Source organism: Eurypyga helias, unplaced genomic scaffold, assembly GCF_000690775.1.
Source record: "Eurypyga helias isolate BGI_N326 unplaced genomic scaffold, ASM69077v1 scaffold14957, whole genome shotgun sequence".
NCBI classification, from domain to species: Eukaryota; Metazoa; Chordata; class Aves; order Eurypygiformes; family Eurypygidae; genus Eurypyga; species Eurypyga helias.
The window spans coordinates 17501-35094 of record NW_010261207.1 but is presented as its reverse complement, the minus strand read 5'-3'; the positions used below and the strand labels follow the sequence as shown (position 1 = coordinate 35094).

General features: G+C 39.1%; 1 protein-coding gene across 8 annotated transcripts in view; it reads left to right on the top strand.

Annotated features, from left to right (window-relative positions):
• The first annotated feature begins 215 nt into the window (after positions 1–215).
• The window catches only part of SYNCRIP (synaptotagmin binding, cytoplasmic RNA interacting protein), a 24065-nt gene continuing 6686 nt past the window's right edge, over positions 216–17594 (top strand). For 2 of the 8 annotated variants that reach the window (XM_010155293.1, XM_010155289.1), the window contains exons 1-9: positions 222–369; positions 1219–1337; positions 1524–1631; positions 3327–3440; positions 3522–3698; positions 8484–8619; positions 9896–9996; positions 15063–15212; positions 16545–16666. In XM_010155293.1, coding sequence (XP_010153595.1) covers positions 222–369; positions 1219–1337; positions 1524–1631; positions 3327–3440; positions 3522–3698; positions 8484–8619; positions 9896–9996; positions 15063–15212; positions 16545–16666 — 1175 coding nt within the window. Of the gene's footprint in view, positions 370–1218; positions 1338–1523; positions 1632–3326; positions 3441–3521; positions 3699–8483; positions 8628–9876; positions 10102–15062; positions 15213–16544; positions 16667–17594 lie in introns of those variants that run through there. The other 6 variants (XM_010155292.1, XM_010155291.1, XM_010155295.1 and 3 more) reach the window with 5 other exon arrangements.

The window sequence follows — 17594 nt, the reverse complement described above, 5'->3', positions numbered from 1 at the left end:
TTAAGGGCTTTCCTTTGTGTTAGTGCTTCTTTTGAGGAATTTTGTGAGACTTCCAAAGCTAAATAACTGTCAGGGAAGTGGTCTACGGTTTTTTTTATTATTATTATTATTTTGCAAGAATAGGGCAGTCTGTTGCATGTATTGTCACTTGAATTGTTCTCCTTGAAGATATTTTTAGCTTAATTCTGATGCTTATTGCATTTGAACAGATATCTGGAAACATGGCTACTGAACATGTTAATGGGAATGGTACTGAAGAGCCCATGGATACTTCTGCTGCAGTTACCCATTCTGAGCATTTCCAGACATTGCTTGATGCTGGTTTACCACAGAAAGTTGCTGAAAAACTAGATGAAATTTACGTTGCAGGTAAGATGCAAAACTTGCAAAACCACACTTACAATATTTTATTGGATTCTGCTGTCTTTGGGCCAAAATAGCAACTTTTTGTGGTTTCCAAAAGTATGGGAACTGCAGTCTTACCAAAATCTGTGGATGTTTTCCATTCAGTGCTTTCATTTGTCATAGTATTTCTGATAGAAAAGTTTTGGGCCAGGCCACTTGGGCTGAGGGGTGGGGAGGAGGAGAAGTGTGCAGGTGACCGTAGCAACAGCTGGAGTACGCAACAGATGACTTTTAGGAGTAGGTGATGTGGTCTTTGTGCATTTTTTACAGTAGTTGTAGGTAACTGTAAGTAACTTAAGCCTTAGTATTCATCTTCTCCTGTAAGTGAACTCCGTGACATAGTATTTGGGTTTGCGGACGCAAGGGTTATGGTATTGGTTCTCTCAGACATGGTAATAGCTAGCATTTTTTAAGTTTGATTTCTAGATTGTGGTGGTCACTTTTAGTGCTGCAGTTTGTCTCCATAGTCTTCTCAAAATGTACCAAGGTACTATTGCTAGGCAAGCTGTCAGGTTTTGATACATCCTTCTGAGTTCAGCTTCAGCATATTGACCATAGGCCCATGTAAGATCTGGGTGTCACAGAAGTCAAGCAAGTACATAAATGCAGTGACGGTTACTCTGAGTCTTAACTTGGTTTTTTTTACACTTTTTGATTTAAAAAAGGCTAAGTGCACTTAAATATGGACCCTTAAGAGGACTAAGTGATTTCATGTTAATCAGTGATTGATTTAGGGGTCATTGAAACGTGTTAAATGTGGTTAAACAAAGATTGCTGTCCGAATATAATTGTTAATCCTTTTCTTTTCTCTAGGGCTAGTTGCACATAGTGATCTAGATGAAAGAGCTATTGAAGCTTTAAAGGAATTTAATGAAGAAGGTGCATTGGCAGTGCTTCAGCAGTTTAAAGACAGTGATCTCTCACATGTTCAGGTAATGTTAAGCAATTTAGAATATAATTGTTGCGGGATAAACTGCTGGTTGACTGGCAAGAGGTTCGCTTAAGTCTCTTCAGTGATCTATATGTGATATGTAAAACGAGCACTGTCTTAATTCAAGGTAACATTAGATTCTGGCTTGTCATGTGTTCAGAACTGAAGATTAATATATCTTTTGCAGAACAAAAGTGCCTTTTTATGTGGAGTCATGAAGACATACAGGCAGAGGGAAAAACAGGGGACCAAGGTGGCGGATTCTAGCAAAGGACCAGATGAGGCAAAAATTAAGGTATGTGCTTGAAAGATGTGTGTTCTGTCTTTGGTTTTTCAAAGCTGTTGGGACAGAGACCTTTGATTCTTATGCTTTTCTTTAAAAAGTGTGTTAGATTATTTGTCCTTATGGAGAGGTGGCACTTGCATTTTTTTCTTGCACTTCTTTCTGTCAAGTGGAAAGTTAATACACTGTTAATCACTGGAACTGAATGTATATGTAAGTGAAAAATACTTGACGGATTGCTGAGACGGTTACACTATTTCACAGTTAGAAGTTTTTGGAAGCTTGTCAGCATAGAACTTTGAGTTCTGAATGCATAACTTCAGCTACTGGTGGTTGTTTTTTGGTTCTTATTTATCCTGGGTGTTGAGTGTTTTTTGTTTTGGTTTTTTTTTTCCCTTCAGTTCAGCTTTAAAGTAACTCCACAACAGAGAGGAGATACCACGTGTGTCTGAAAGAAACAGATTGTGATGGATTTTTAGGATTTAGCCCACTGCTTAAGACATAATCAGTGTTCTCATAAACTACCCCAAACTGTCTTAGTAATAGACATGCTAGTTTTTGGACCGAGGCTTCTGTCTTAAGAGTTAGGCATACTGTGATTTGTTTTAAAAATCTGTGATTAGTAACTTAATAAAGCTTAAGAAAAGGACAACCATCTAAACATGCGTAGTTGAAGTCTTAAGAAGTGAAAGAATCTTTCGTCTTTAACTTTCAGGTGTAAAGTGCAAAACGAATGTGTTGTATATTACAGATAACTAGCTTGCAAAACTAGAAGATATTTTTTCCTTCTCACTTTGAGGCTGGAATGCTGCTGTTACAAATTTAAAAAAAAGAAGACACAGTTTTTGTCACTACCACATAAAACAGCAGCAATATGAGGACTTTTTAAACTAACTTAAAGGAACATAGCTTTTACTGCTGATGGCTGTAGCATTTAAAATAACTTAGTAATTTCACAACTGAAAAATTGCAAACTCTTGGTTATAATTAGGGTTATTTAATATACTGTTTCTTTGTAGAGTTGATTTGTCTTTGTGCAAAACTATTAAGACAGACTAATTTCAGAGGAGTTTCTCATTACTTTATTGCATTCTGAATTTCATCTAACATTTTAAATTGGTAGGGTATCTGCAACTGTATGCAGGGATTCTGGTGGGGATCACTTGTGCTGTGATGCTGTATGAGCCCACAAGGAATTTGAGGCGGTGGGAGGACAGGAGAAAGGAAGTAGTACTAACTTCAGTCACTTTATTGGCTGGATACCTTAGCAGCTTGTACAGTGTTCCAGGGGTGTAAGCACTTAAACATGTGTTCTTTAACTCCACACTTATGAGTAATCTCATTAAGTGAAGGGAACTCCTGTTTGCAGGATTGGACATGCCAAAACAAGAAGTGGCTCAGACTAAGATCTTCCTAATTAAAGGGAAGCTCACTTTTCTATTACTTGGCCTTTTGTTTTTAATGAAAATGAAGAAATTGGAAAAACTCTATGTGAATCTCTAATTTTCTAGCAGCGTTTCTTTACCTGATAGTTGTAATAATAGTTTTGCAAGTTCCTTGTCAAAGTGCTAGCAGTAGGCTTGTTTGCCTGTGGGAGTTTCAAAACATCTTAAGAGGAATTTATAAGCATACCTGTCTGTGAATTAAGTGCATCTAAACTAGCTCAATTTGTATATGGTTTTAAAATTTTAAGTTTCTTACTTGAAGGCACTCTTGGAGAGAACCGGCTACACCCTTGATGTGACCACTGGACAGAGAAAGTATGGTGGACCTCCTCCAGAGTCTGTGTATTCAGGACAGCAACCTTCTGTTGGTACAGAGGTAAGAAGATGTTTGTGTAGATGTGTTCTTACTCATTGGAAGTATTTTTTTAATAAACAACACTCTGTATGTCTGTTGTAGATATTTGTGGGCAAGATTCCAAGAGACTTGTTTGAAGATGAACTTGTTCCATTATTTGAGAAAGCTGGCCCTATATGGGATCTCCGCTTAATGATGGATCCACTTACTGGTCTAAATAGAGGATATGCTTTTGTCACTTTTTGTACTAAAGAGGCAGCTCAGGAAGCTGTTAAACTGGTAAGTTTTCTTACTTGGATGATTTTTTTTTTTTTTTAGAACACTGGTTTATGAGCAGTTGTCCTGATCCTAATGCTTGAGGTGAAACTGTCGTTGTCAGATCACTTCATAAATGTCCACTAGGTATATAAATTTTTACTGGCTGTATGAGGGACAGGGAAAGAATTAAAAAAAAAGGTGATAGACAGCTGTTTCGTCCAGCTAGATGAGCATTTACTATTAACAGAAGTTGTATGAGAAATAGTGACTTCTGAGCTGTCTACATCTGGTTGAGTTTCTGGGGGGAAGTGGTGTTGGGGTTGCTGTGGTTCAAGGGGAGCATCAGTCAGCTTGTGCACAGGTAGGGTGTCCTGGCCTGCAGGGAAAACACTTCTCAAGTCACAGAGAAGGCCTGAAGGGCCTTAAGGTGGGAAATTACTGCTCCTGAGTGTTAAGGTCTGTTCTGTTTGCTGCAACTGACTCGGAAAAGTCCTGCCAGGTTAAAAAAATGCTTCCTCTGTTTTTACAGAGAGGTGTGAAATAGTTCGATACAAGAATAGCCTACTCATAAACTTTCTGGGTTTTGCACATGAAGTATCTGTCACTACAAAAGAAAGAAACACCACTCTGATCCTCACGCTGCTCCACTGTCTTCCTGGTTAGGTTGAATTTGAATTTTTTCAGCTAGTTATTACTACATTCATACGGCTAAGGTCAGTGTGCAGTATGACCCTCGAGTGTTAACCATACTCATTCTGAGGTGTATTGATAATGCGTTTTATATAAAAGGGTTAAAATCTCTCTGTACTGTTACTGTCAGCCTTGGTAGTTATATTGTGTGTGAACTCTGAAGAGCTGTGCACATGTTGTAGCAACACAATGAGTACGTTCTGGCAGGTACCTAGGAAAGGAACAAAAAGGAATTTTTCTTCACGTGGTTGGACTTTGCTTTCAGGGAGCACACTCTAAATTCAGGCTGTTACTTTCCATAAAAGTAACATCAGATCCTAGCCTCATTCTTGCACTAAATGATATAAGGGAAGAAGGTCCTTGGTGTCCCTTTATATATGATCTTTGATAGGCAGGGGAAAAAAGCATTGTGTTCTGGTTTTTTGGACTGGCTAAACAGTCACTGAATGTAATTGAAAAGTGTTGGGGGTCGTGGTAGTTTTTCAGCCTTCATGCTAACCTTTTTGGGGGCAGGGTTAGTTTTAGATTAGATCCTGTGGCCTTTGTCAGCTTTTGAATGGTTCCAACCGTAGTTGCCTGGCTGGTTTGGTGCATTATAAGTTTCCCAAGTCGTCTAGGAGTGATTTGCTGGAGTACTAGCAAAATATGGCTGTAGAGCTCTGTTGAAAATTGTACCTCTATCACTTGTAACAGTTACACATGCATGGGAAGAGGGTGCTGAAAGACCTCTTAGAAATGCTGAACTCTTGGTCCTAGCCATTTTAATACCCTGGTCTTTTAACAGGATGTTCTTTTTGATACTCCGTGTAATCTTCTAATGTGTATACAACTTATTTCCCAGCTTTCTGGACTCCTTGGGATAGGGGTTCTTCTGTCATTTCCATCTTCCCAGAGGTTTCCTGCCGCCCCTCTTCCCTCCCCCCCCCCTTCCCCTTCAGGTCTCTGAAGTATAGCAAAAATGAGAATAAAAATCTTTGCATTGCCTGTAAGCTTCTGAGCAATGAAGAGACAGCTGTGTGGTTTTGTCAATACCCAAACTGCAGCAGAGAATAAACTGACCTGTCTTCAGGCTCTTACAGCTGGTGTAACATATTTTGCATACAATTCATATTTGCATGGCTGTTGTATCTTCCACAGTCTTTATAACAACTTGAAGTAAAACTGAACTAAAGTTTTTAGATAAACTTAATGTTAACTTACCCTATTAATTAACCGGAAGAAATCATGCTATTTAAAAGGCTGAAGCCTTGATTTTGTTTATGTGCATCTATTTTTAAGCCACTTAAAAAGGGGGGGGGGGAATTCCCTGAATTGTGTTTGAAATACTTTTGGGGCTGTGCTGAGACAAAAATGGAGTGATGCTGTGGCCTGATACTAAGAAGGCTAACAGATATGAACGGTAGTTAATTTTATGTCCAGTACTTAATCCAGTGTGGGTTACCCTTGCTAGTTAAGTAGAAACGGCATCTCAGATGTTCTGACTGATAGCACTATCACAAGTCTAATTTTTTTTTTTTTGTAACCCCAGGCATTTATCTTCCCTGTTAATATGTTTGTTTACCTTCTGTCTTATACTGTTTGAGTTAAGAATTATAACTCCAGTTGTGTTCTTTTGCACACACATTTGATTCTCCCTATTGTTTCATAAGAAGTTGTTAGATTTCAGTTTTTAAAAAGATTTCTGAGTGTTTAAGGTTACTCTAGACATGTACAGGATAAATACTTGTGAGGTGGAGCCTGTAGGAAAACATACTGAAAACTATAGTAGCATACAGTGTATTTTTGACTAGAGCAAGTGTAAGCTTGATCAAAGTGCTGGTGCGGGTGAGTTACACAAATAAACCTCTTAAACAGTTCGCTGGCTGTGCATAGCAGTACAACTTGCCATTTGCTGCTGGAAATAAAAATCACTAGTGAATGTTTAAGTGGGTGAAATGACAAAACAGACCATATGCATACTTTGACCTGTTTTGTGAGTAGGTTTTTCTAGAGGTTAGCAAAAAAAAAATCTAGCTATTATAGAGTCTAGAGGGTAGTGATACCTCTGTTACTAACTTTGGGCATTGATTCAGTGGTGACAGGAGGGGGATGCAGTATGCTGACATAGCTAATTTGGTAGCCTGACTGTTTTGGCACTTTACCCAGATCATGATTTGGGCCTGTTCATGTCTAATCTAAGTTTACAGATGGTACACAAACTCTTTACCTAAAACCCACCAGCTTCATATTCAAGAGCACCTATTTCAAGACTGTTTTCTCTGTGTTACGAGAAACATACAATGAAAAGTAGTAGTTAATATATTGTAATAGGGAAAAAAACCCCCTCCAATAAACTACTGTCAGTGTGGAATTGCAATATGGTATGTAGTGTCTTTTTTTTTTTTTTCGAGTTATGAAATATTGCTGCCATGAGTTGTTTGAGAGGCTCTTTTTGGATTAAATGTCTAGCCAAGCTTTGGTTTTACACTTTAATAGGAACAGTCAGGTAATATCTTCCATTATCCATATAGAATAGAATATTCCAGTTGGAAGGGACCTGCAATGATCATCTAGTCCAGCTGCCTGACCACTTCAGGGCTGACCAAAAGTTAAAGCATTATTATGGAGGGCATTGTCCCAATGCCTCTTTTAAACACTGACGTCCTTGGGGCACCGGTTACCTCTCTAGGAAGCCTGTTGCAATGTTGGACTACCCTCACAGTAAAAAAATGCTTCCTAATGTACACTTCTATTGATGAAGAATTAGTTTTTCTGGTCTCCAAACTAATAAACTGTCAGCTACTTTAAAGGTGTTTCTTTAAAGTGTTTTTTTTTTTTAGCTACTGTAATCTGTGTTTTCATTAATGTAAATCTGTTTTATTAGTGATCATAATAGTATATATACAGTCTTCCTATGCAGCTGTTTCCTACTTTAAAATCAACTATTCCTTGTCAGTTAGGCAGCAGATAGGGAGATAGAAGTCTTACTGTATCCTACTGTGTTTTGAGACATAATTAGTTGGGAAGATGCCACTCCAGATCCTTTTCACATGTACAGTTCTCTTTTAGCTCACTTTTGGTGCAATTATCTAGCTTTGAAAATGTTCAGTGATGTAGTTTTAGTTTGCACAATATAAAGATAAATAAATAAACAAACATCACCCTGATCTTGGAGCACAAAGCAAGAAAGGGTGTGGGAGAACTTGCTTATGCAGGCAGGTTTACCTCCAAACACAAAATAACTCATAAGTAGCTTCTTAAAGTTGAATCTAGCTATCCTGCTACTTGTCAGTAAGATGTTGATAACAAAATACAGTTTCCTAGCTAAAGAACTGTCTGTTGCAGGGCTTCCAGTTGGAAAGGGGTGATATACCACCAGTTGACCTCCCTGCTGCTTATTTGGATGATGCATGTTTGTGTCTGCATCTCAGTGAAAGGCATTTTTTGTCAACAGATGTCTACAGTAATACTTTTTTTTCCCTTTAAACTGCTGACTTGTTCAATGTGTCTTCTAAACAATCTGTTATGGGAGAAGCATCTGAACAGAAGTCTTAGAATTTCAAGTCAGTAGAAGGTTGTTCTTGCTGTTTACTATCTTTACAATGTGTAATGTGCTTTGGAAAGTATTTGCCAATTGCTCTTGTACGTTCTGTGGAGAAGACCTGATTGCGGCTTTTGTTAAGTGTGGAACTTCAGAAGGGAATCTGACTTTAATTGTAACTCCTCCCTTGTATTGTACACAAATCAAGAATTCATAGATACAATCTTTAGAGGAACTCGCATCTTTTTTCTGCACTGTTGTGAAGGGAGAAGCCTTGACCTTGATGACTTGAACATAAGATTAACCTTTCATGGTTCTATGTGAAAAAGTCTCTAAAGAAACATGTATTAAGAAAGAGGCTTGAACAAGAAGGGAAGAATAATTGTTGACTGAAATTGTGGAGATCTCTTAGAGCTGACATGGGTATGCTTCAGAACAGTTGAATATGCATCGTAAGAATGTGTTAAGCTCCAAAGAATTTAATGTATTGCTCAATGCTGTGTTTGCAAAAGTAAAATACTTGGTATGCTGCAGTTGGAGTGGAGTAAAAATTATCTGTAACTGATGATTGTCCAATTTTTTTTTTTTTTTTTCAGTACAACAACCATGAAATTCGTTCTGGAAAACACATTGGTGTATGCATCTCTGTTGCCAATAATAGACTTTTTGTTGGCTCTATTCCTAAGAGCAAAACCAAGGAGCAAATTGTTGAAGAATTTAGCAAAGTAACAGGTAAGTTGGTAACTTATGTTTTGTAGAGCTGTAAAGATGTCAAGACATGATCAGTGATGAAGTCTTCACCATCTTTTGGCTTATGATTGAATCCAGTTGAAGACCACTCAGCATTTGTCCCAGCTTTTAGGTGTCTCGTTTGTTTGGTTGATAGAATATTTTCTTTAAACTATTGTGTTGAGGGCTGAAATATTTGTGATTAGGCTAGATGTGTGGTTCCAAGTTTTATCTAGAGAATAATTGTGTAATGCTTAAAAAAGCCCTTCAAACAAATAGATGGTTTAATTATTTCAACACTGATGGGTGTTGTAGAACTTTCCAAGGCAAAACTGAAGCAGGTTGGAGAACATAACTAGTTTTCTGCTTCACAATTTGTAGTGATTTGATAAGGATCTCTTTGATAGTGGCATATAAACTGACAAAGGTAATGTTGGATAGCTTTCTCTGTTACTGAATGAGATACTTCAGGTTTGTTGGAACAACGCCGGAACTTTCTAGAGGTATTAAAATCATACAAGTTTGATCTCTTGTTGTTTAGACATCCATGGAAAAAACACATGCTGATAAGTGGTGTGACTTGGGGGTTTGAGACGAGTACTGGCAAAGCACAGCTTTTGGCTGCGGTTATCTCTCCTCCATTCATAGAATCATAGAATCATAGAATGGTTAGGGTTGGAAGGGACCTTAAAGATCATCTAGTTCCAACCCCCCTGCCATGGGCAGGGACACCTTGCACTAGACCAGGTTGCTCAAAGCCTCATCCAGCCTGGCCTTGAAGACATCCAGGGATGGGGCATCCACAACATCTCTGGGCAACCTGTTCCAGTGCCTCACCACCCTCTTTGTGAAGAATTTCTTCCTGACATCTAATCTAACCCTCCTTGATTTCAATTTATACCCATTACCCCTTGTCCTATCACTACAGGCTCTTGTAAAAAGTCCTCTCCCATTACCCTTGTAGGCCCCCTTCAGATACTGGAAAGCTGCAAGGAGGTCTCCTCGGAGCCTCCTCTTCTCCAGGCTGAACAAGCTACTGAGCTTTCTTCACTTAACAAAAATGCAACCTAAGTCAGGATAGTCGAATGTCTCTCTTTGAGATTGTTGGTCTTGAAGGCAGGGAAATTGCGTACATGGTCTCATTGTATACATGGTCTTGAAAGTATAACGTGTTTATGGTTTTATGGAACCACCAAAATACTTAGCCAGAAAGATAATTCCCAGTTTATTATACACATTCATGGATTGAAGCCATAACAGATATTTTGCTTAATTTCAGAGGGTCTTACAGACGTCATATTGTATCATCAGCCTGATGACAAGAAAAAGAACCGAGGTTTCTGTTTCCTTGAATATGAAGATCACAAAACTGCTGCCCAGGCCAGACGTAGGTTAATGAGCGGCAAAGTGAAAGTCTGGGGAAATGTAGTTACGGTTGAATGGGCTGACCCTATAGAAGACCCAGATCCTGAAGTCATGGCAAAGGTAATAAAGCTGTAAGGGAACCATAATACATTTAAAATGCCTTGTTCCAAAGTAAGTACTCCCTGACATTAGTCCGAGGTTAAGTAGTGTCTTTCGGCCTTTTTGCCAGAGGTGCCGTGGGTGAGATGATAAAAATACGAATACACTCTAGAACTGATCTGAATTTTAAAAAAATCTATTGATGGATGTTAATTTGGGCTCCCAGTGCTGAATGTTGAATGCAGGTCTTTCCAGAATGACACATAGGGTGATGTACTTAATTTCTCATCCTGAAGGGGTGGTGGTGACTCCCAAGAATTGAAATGGTTTTATATATTAGTATTTGGAGGGACAGAAGTCTGGATACGATCACAAAACAAGCCTTAATTATTTTTAAACCTGGAACTTTGTTTATCAGTTCAGAATTGGAACATGACAGTAAGATGCATGATCACGTTGACTTTAGCAATTACTTCTGAGAAGTTAGGCAGTTTGTATTTGCAACTCTCCGTCTTTAATTTGGGGGGGTTAATTCCTTAAATACTATGACTAGTAATATTTTGGATTTTGAATATTTGAGTGAGACTGGTTGTCTGGACTGTTAACATTTTGAAGTGTGTTGTAGCAGTTGTTTTATGTGTATGTGTGATTTTTTTGTGAGAAACGAATTACCTGAATTTTTTTCCGTCAGATAATGCCCAACTCTGACTTTTTCAGTTATGTTGTGTAGTTAAGTTGTTTAATGGAAACTCCTAGCTAGCCCGTATCCTTATCTCTTTCTCTTTGCTTGCTTTTCGTCTCTGCTTTTACTCTCATCTGAGACACGTCACTTGCTGGAGTCCTACTTTGATGGACCTAGTAAGATAGCTTGGCTGGGATCTCCTCTTTGGTGAGCCATAAGGGAAAAGGGTTGGGGTGGGGGCTCATTTTAGGGAAAAAGCTGCTTTTGTAATACAGGTATTACAGAAGCTTTTGGACTGCCCTGTCTGCAGACTTTATTTTCTTGCCCAGCATCATAGACTGTCAGCAGCAGGGAACAGTCTTGCAGGTAAAACTTGTTAAAGGTGACACTTCCTAAATATGGCAGCCTATCTGTCTATCCAGTTTCTTGGCTCAAAAGAGAAGAGACCTAATCCAGCAAACTTAGAAGAGCAGGACCTTCTGCTGACACAAGGGAATAGTTAAGCAGGAACTGATAGGGGAGATGATCAACTATCTTTCCTAAGTAAGTCTATGGATGTGGGGAGTGACAGGCTAAAGAAATTAAAGCTTGATAGTGGTTTGTCCCATTTAATACACAGTCTTTTAATGTGTTAAGGCCTTGTTTTGTTTTGCATTTGAAATGGAACATGAAAAGGGAAGAAGGCAAATATGGAAAATGTGCAGAAAATCAATCTGTATACTTGTAGTTCTTTATGCCAAAGGCAGGGCATGGAGCTTGGGTGGAAGATGGAGGGAAAAGTGAGACTGTGAATGAGAACATCTAGCATGTGTCTGAAGGCAGAAGATAACAAGTGTTGCTGTCTGACCTTTCTCGTTGGGTGCGTCCCTCAGTTTATTCTTTCAACAAGGAAAATCTCTACTTCAGTCCTTCTTGCCTGCTGAGTGTACGTTGGGAGAAACTGTGACCTCCTCTGGCTCTTCTGGAAGTGTTAGGTGTACTTGCTGTTGCTGATTGCTGTCTTTCTCCTGAGAGAAAGAGCAGCTGAGCTGCTGCTGCAGTCGGTAATCTCCCAGATGTGAGCTGCAGGTTGGCTGTTGTTGCTTGTGAGTACTGTCAGTCGGGAGCAAAGGGAGAGCTGTTGACCCGTGCCGTCTTACACATTCCTGTGGTAGAATGCTCTGGAGGAAACTGTAAGTAGGAGTAGGTTGCTTTTATCAGAATAGTCATCTGGTCGGTGGTTTTCTTGACAAGACTGCTAGAAGGGCAAGTCCATAAGAGCAGGCTATGGGGAAGACAAATTCCTCTTTGTAGCCAGAAGGTGAACAGAGTTGTTCTAAATACCTAGCAGAAGCAGCATGTCATTTCATCGTTATATTGACCCCTACTGATTTAAATTTTGTTTATTTGAGCCTTTTTTTCTTTCTGCTCCAGACTTTTGTTTAGATGTTGTGGAGAGTATTGTATGGGTGCATACTTAAATTTTAAACAGGCTGTTACCTTAAATATATGAAATACCTTGAGCATGGTGAGGTAAAAAGCTAGATTCTGAAGCTAGATGGTACGTGTTACAAGAGATGAATGCTTGTACTGACAGATCAGAGTATAATTGCCTAAGGAATTGATTTCTGGTCCAAAGTGAACTTTTTTCCAACTTGCAGTAGCTGTGTATATAGCTTTATTTCCCCTAGGTGTTATTTTGATGCCTCTTGTATCTGTAGTGCAGGTAACTTTCTTAATGTTTTACTTGATATCTGTAGCACGGCTGTGGCTACAGAGAGACGTTCCGGAGTGGCAGGTTAAGCAGCTAAATAAAGTCTTAGGCTTGTGGCTGCCTGGTAGATTACAGGACAGGAGACAGGCTAGTAACCCTTAGAGAATGTGGTAATGAAGTCTGAAGTGTTTGTGCTGTAGGTAAGAGGAGGGAAAGGAGCAGATCCCAGAAGTTTTTGGGAGTAGTCTAATCTTAAACAGTTTAAAAGCGGGTTCTGCCTTTATGACAAAATGCTGCTGCTGGGTATATTGCTTGTTAGGTGTGTATTTACGGGTCCTTGGTATTATAATCTCTGAACCTTAATAAAGAGGATTTCTCTTGGTTTTTCCCTTCCCTCTTTAGATAGCTTAAATGACATACCAATGGGTTCATCTTTTCTCAACCTATGCTTTAACCTGGCTTCTAGCTTTGACAACTTCTTGGACTGGTTCAGCTATACTTGTAACCAGTAATATGACCAAAGCTATTAAATAATTTCAGCTGTTAGAGGTTAATGGGTCTGCACTGGAAAAAAAATAAGTTAGTTCTTTTTTACTTCTTCAGAAAATGTGGTGTTAGTGCATCTTGTTTAAAAAAGAAAAAAAGTTTTAGGTTTTCAGTCACGTCTGACACGATAGTCATTGTGGATTTATTGATGAAGGCTACTTAGGGTTCCTCCTGAGGTTCTGCTTTCATCCTTTCCTAAAGTACAAGAATAAGGAACATCTGTTTGAAAGTTACTGGTTTTTAAAACCATTGATTACATTGCGGAACTTCCTGTCATTCATTTTCATGAAATAAGGTTAAGGTAGCAATTTAAGAGAGTTCACTAAAATTGGTTATTACATATGGGTTACAAAAATAAAGGTTGTTGTTACCATGAAGGCATGTAGGAGAAGCTTAACACAGGATAGGAAGCAGCTTTCTTCATGGAGCTGACTATGACTTTTATAATCTCCTGAGAATCAGCAAGAGAAACTACTGCCAAAAACTACTAGAGTCTGTACGCTGGGTCAGAGTTATGATCTGTAGTATCCTTTCTTCCAAACTCTGCATCCCAGCCCTGTTAGGGTTTGCTAGCAAGTGAGACAGAGATTTATGGAAGTTGTTTATTTGTAGTTTAATTACACAATAATTCTTATAAAAAGGGTGTCTGGGGATTATTGAGTTCCTCTATGTGGTGGGAGTAGAAATTATAGCTCTGGTTCAAAAATTGGAAGCATGCTTTCTTTGGTGCCTTCACACCCTCTGTTACTTGTGTTGACCTTCAGGGTTAGGAGCGGGGAAGTCAGCGGTGCCATGTACAATATTCACTTAGTTTTTGTCATTGGCTAGTTTGAAACCACTAGTAGTGGAGGAAGTTTGAGCAGAAGCTGAAGCGCAGCTGCCGTGTAGGAAGGTAAGACTGAGTATTCTTTGGCAGCAGGAGGGGACAGGACACTGAGGGCATGGTGACCACCTATGGAAGGGACTCTCCCCAATAAGTCAGAGGGCTTGGAAGTTGTTGGAACTCATGGGTGACATCATGCAGACATGCTGATGTACAGTCATTTAGTGCAGCCTCGGTGTGAATGCAGGGATGAGTGTTTGGATACTAACGGGTCACTAACATAGGTGCTTCCTGGTGTCCCGTGTCTGTTGTCTGCTGTATGAAGTGTCTAGTTTAAGCCCTTGTCGACTGTTGTGTATTTTCTGTTATTGTAACCAGTTGGTGGTTGATGAAACTCTATAATGACGATTTAGTTAGTATCAGGCAGTTAACAGGGCATATCTCAGTAGCTGTTAGAAAACCAACATCTCTGATCTTACAAGCTGCATAGCAGTCTTTGTGTAGCTGAAGAGCCACACTGCATGCTTTAGAGAGCTGGGGGAGGGAATTTCAGAGTTATTTGGAGGTGGCTGTTCCTCAAGGGAAGGACACAGTTTGACTTGTGAGAAAGTCCAAGGGTGACTTGGCAGTGTCAGCCTTAGATACTTGGCAGTGTCCCCTTCTGTCTGTGTTCTCTCTTCGAGCCCTGGCTTCAGGTCAGTGAGTGCTCCTCAGGCAAGCAGAGTCCTGATGTATTTGGTGTAGCTATACCATGGGAGACACGAGTTAAGCAGCTTGAGAGCTGCAGGCTTGTCACCTCTGACCTAGATATTATAGTGATGACTGTTCTGCAAATACCTGAGCAAAAACCTGTCTAAACAATGGAATGTTTTGATAACTTTATTTTATGTGTAACCAATCCTGGTTGCCTCTTTTCAAGTTTGAAAGTGTTCTGAGTTGAAAATCACTGCTGTTAGGATTCTTTTAAACATTAACACAAATTGGATTGACTTTCAGGATACTAATACTTACGTAACCATGTTTAAAAACAGATCTATGTTTCTATCAGTCAGGGAGTTCTGAAGCTAACTCAAGCTGTGTGAATATACAAATATTCATGTATATGTATATAAAATGCTGTACATAAAATGTAATGATGTCTTCAGTAATGCCAATGGCAGTGACTTGCAAAACTTCATTGTGTGTTTTGGAATTAGATCATACTTCTAAACTTGAGTTTGTTTGGGTTTTTTCCTTAGGTAAAAGTTTTGTTTGTACGCAATCTTGCCAATACTGTAACAGAGGAGATACTAGAAAAAGCCTTCAGTCAGTTTGGAAAGCTAGAGCGAGTGAAGAAGCTAAAAGACTATGCTTTCATTCATTTTGATGAACGGGATGGTGCTGTAAAGGTAAGTGGACTATAACTCTGTGTGTGTATAACTAGTGGTTAAATGTAAGAGAAGCTGTGAGCAGAAGCTCTGTCTGGAGATGGTAACACATTGTCGCCAATGACTTTGTCCTCCCTGGGTGTCTCCTGGGAACACGCAGTTGCTAGCTTGAAAAGTGGGTCTTAGATGCACCTATCCTAAGTAATTCTGATGAGTATTCAAGATAATCAAATGTGTTACCATTTCCAACTGAAGTGAAGCTGAATGACTCTTCTCATCAAATTATTGGTAGAATCTAAAGCAGTTTCTCTAGGGCATGTGATAAAAACTTAGGTAATCTTATTTTCCAGGAACAGAATGACTTCCTTTTTATGGTGTGGAATAAGCACCTTTTGCTTTTTGATGGCAAATGCTGGACAATTGAGTAATTGTCATTCCTGGATTTTTGCTGCTATGGTCTTGGAGGTTTTTTAATCTTGTCACCTGTCATTTGGAAGGAAAAGTGCAATTCCTCTCCTGCCTATAGTGTATCTATTTTTTGTGTTATGTGGGAGGATGCAGGATACAAGGGGATTCAGTTTTTCTTACTCATCCAGATGCCTTGAAACAGATGCTTAGGAAGATGATGGAAAGAATCTTTTATTAGGAAGTGTATCCTGTCAAGGCTTAGCTATGCAGAGTCCCCAAAAGTGGTAGAATCTTTAGGGATTCCCCTGTTTGAATTTAACTTGTAGCAGTTACTGTAACCTATGGGAATTGCACATGTGTGTCTTGGAGTTTTTTTGCCAGATTTTGGGGTGTTTTTTTTGTTTGGTGGTTTTATCTTTTTTGTGTGTGTGGCGGTAGTTGTTTTTTTGGGGTTTTTTTGTGGTCAGAGTGAGACTATTAAATTCTAAATTTTTGGCTTCTGTTTAAAAAAGTTACCTTTATTTCAGGTAAACTAAAGGAACACAAATATATACTGATGTCTAGCTTTAGTAGTGTTTGCATGCGTGCTGACATTAGAAATTTATTTCTGTATTGCAAAATTTGCACTTTCAGAGGACAGTTCCGTCACTTCAGTAATTGAAACAGCTTGCAAAGGTTGAAGCCTATTTACAGCTTTGAGTGGAAGATTTCTAAACTGATCCATGCAGTCCTGGGTTTGAGAGCCAAGTTAAGAGGAAATGCCTAACTCTGGAAGCCATCATACTTTGCTGTCTGATTATTTGACTTTTTTTTTTTTTTTTTGCTTTATATTGTTAATTTAGTTCTGGATAACAAATTTTAAAATGCATACTCTAAAAGGTAGAATAAAATTAGTAACTTCAGATATGCTTAGAAGTATATTTAAAGTCTGGTTAATTCCTTCAGGCAATGGAAGAAATGAATGGCAAAGATTTAGAGGGAGAAAACATTGAAATTGTTTTTGCTAAGCCACCAGATCAAAAAAGGAAAGAACGGAAAGCTCAGAGACAAGCGGCTAAAAATCAGATGTAAGTGTAAATGCATGCACATATGTTGTATTACTTCTGAAAGACATGTACACTCGTACAGAATTAGAACTTCTGAGTATTGTAGTAGGTATACCATAGTGTATACAGGTTTTCTGGCCTCTTTGAAAACGTTGGATTCATTTGTTTGCTTTTTACTTAACATCTAGAAGTGGGGTTGGTGAGAATTCAGGTACTGTTTTGTTCTGATCATGGAGTGTGAGAGCACCAGAGGAAGTGTTTGAAGGTCATGAAACATACACGCTGCTCGCTTTTTACTCTAAACTTTCATGTACTTCTGCATTGATATGTCACATGGATGAATTTAGCAACATGTGCTCCTCCCAGCAGGCTTAGCACTACTGATACAGCCACCCCCTGTTCAGTAAAGTACTTACTGAAAGGAGGATCCTGACGGGCTTTTTTGCCAATTCCAGAAGACACATCTGCTCGTGAAGCTTATGAACTCATACTAACAGATATCTGGCACTAATAAATGCTGGACATGGGGAGTGGGGAGCCTACCGAAAAACAACCGACCAACCAAATTTCTTGGTAGTGTGTTCTGTTTAATGTTCTCATGTGTCTTTCTTCTTGGATATCTTGTAGCTTTCCTAACCATCTTCCCTCCCCCACCTTATTTCCAAAAATAACTTCTGCTAGTGCTTCTGTGCAGCATCCAAGAAGACAGGATAGTGAGGTTACCAGATTAATACAGATCTCCAGATGGTGACCTAGTGTACACATGGGATTGGTTAAGTTTGCCCTGCTTATAGTTCTCGTAACTTTATTGACCCTTTTGTTGTTCTTCCTTGGGCATCTGATGTCTCTGTAAGAAGTAGATTCCTTTTTCCTTCTGCTTCTCTTGTATGCGAGGCAGGCCTTTTTCATTCTGCTTAAATGTTTTGGTGGTAGAACTCTTCTTTCTTTA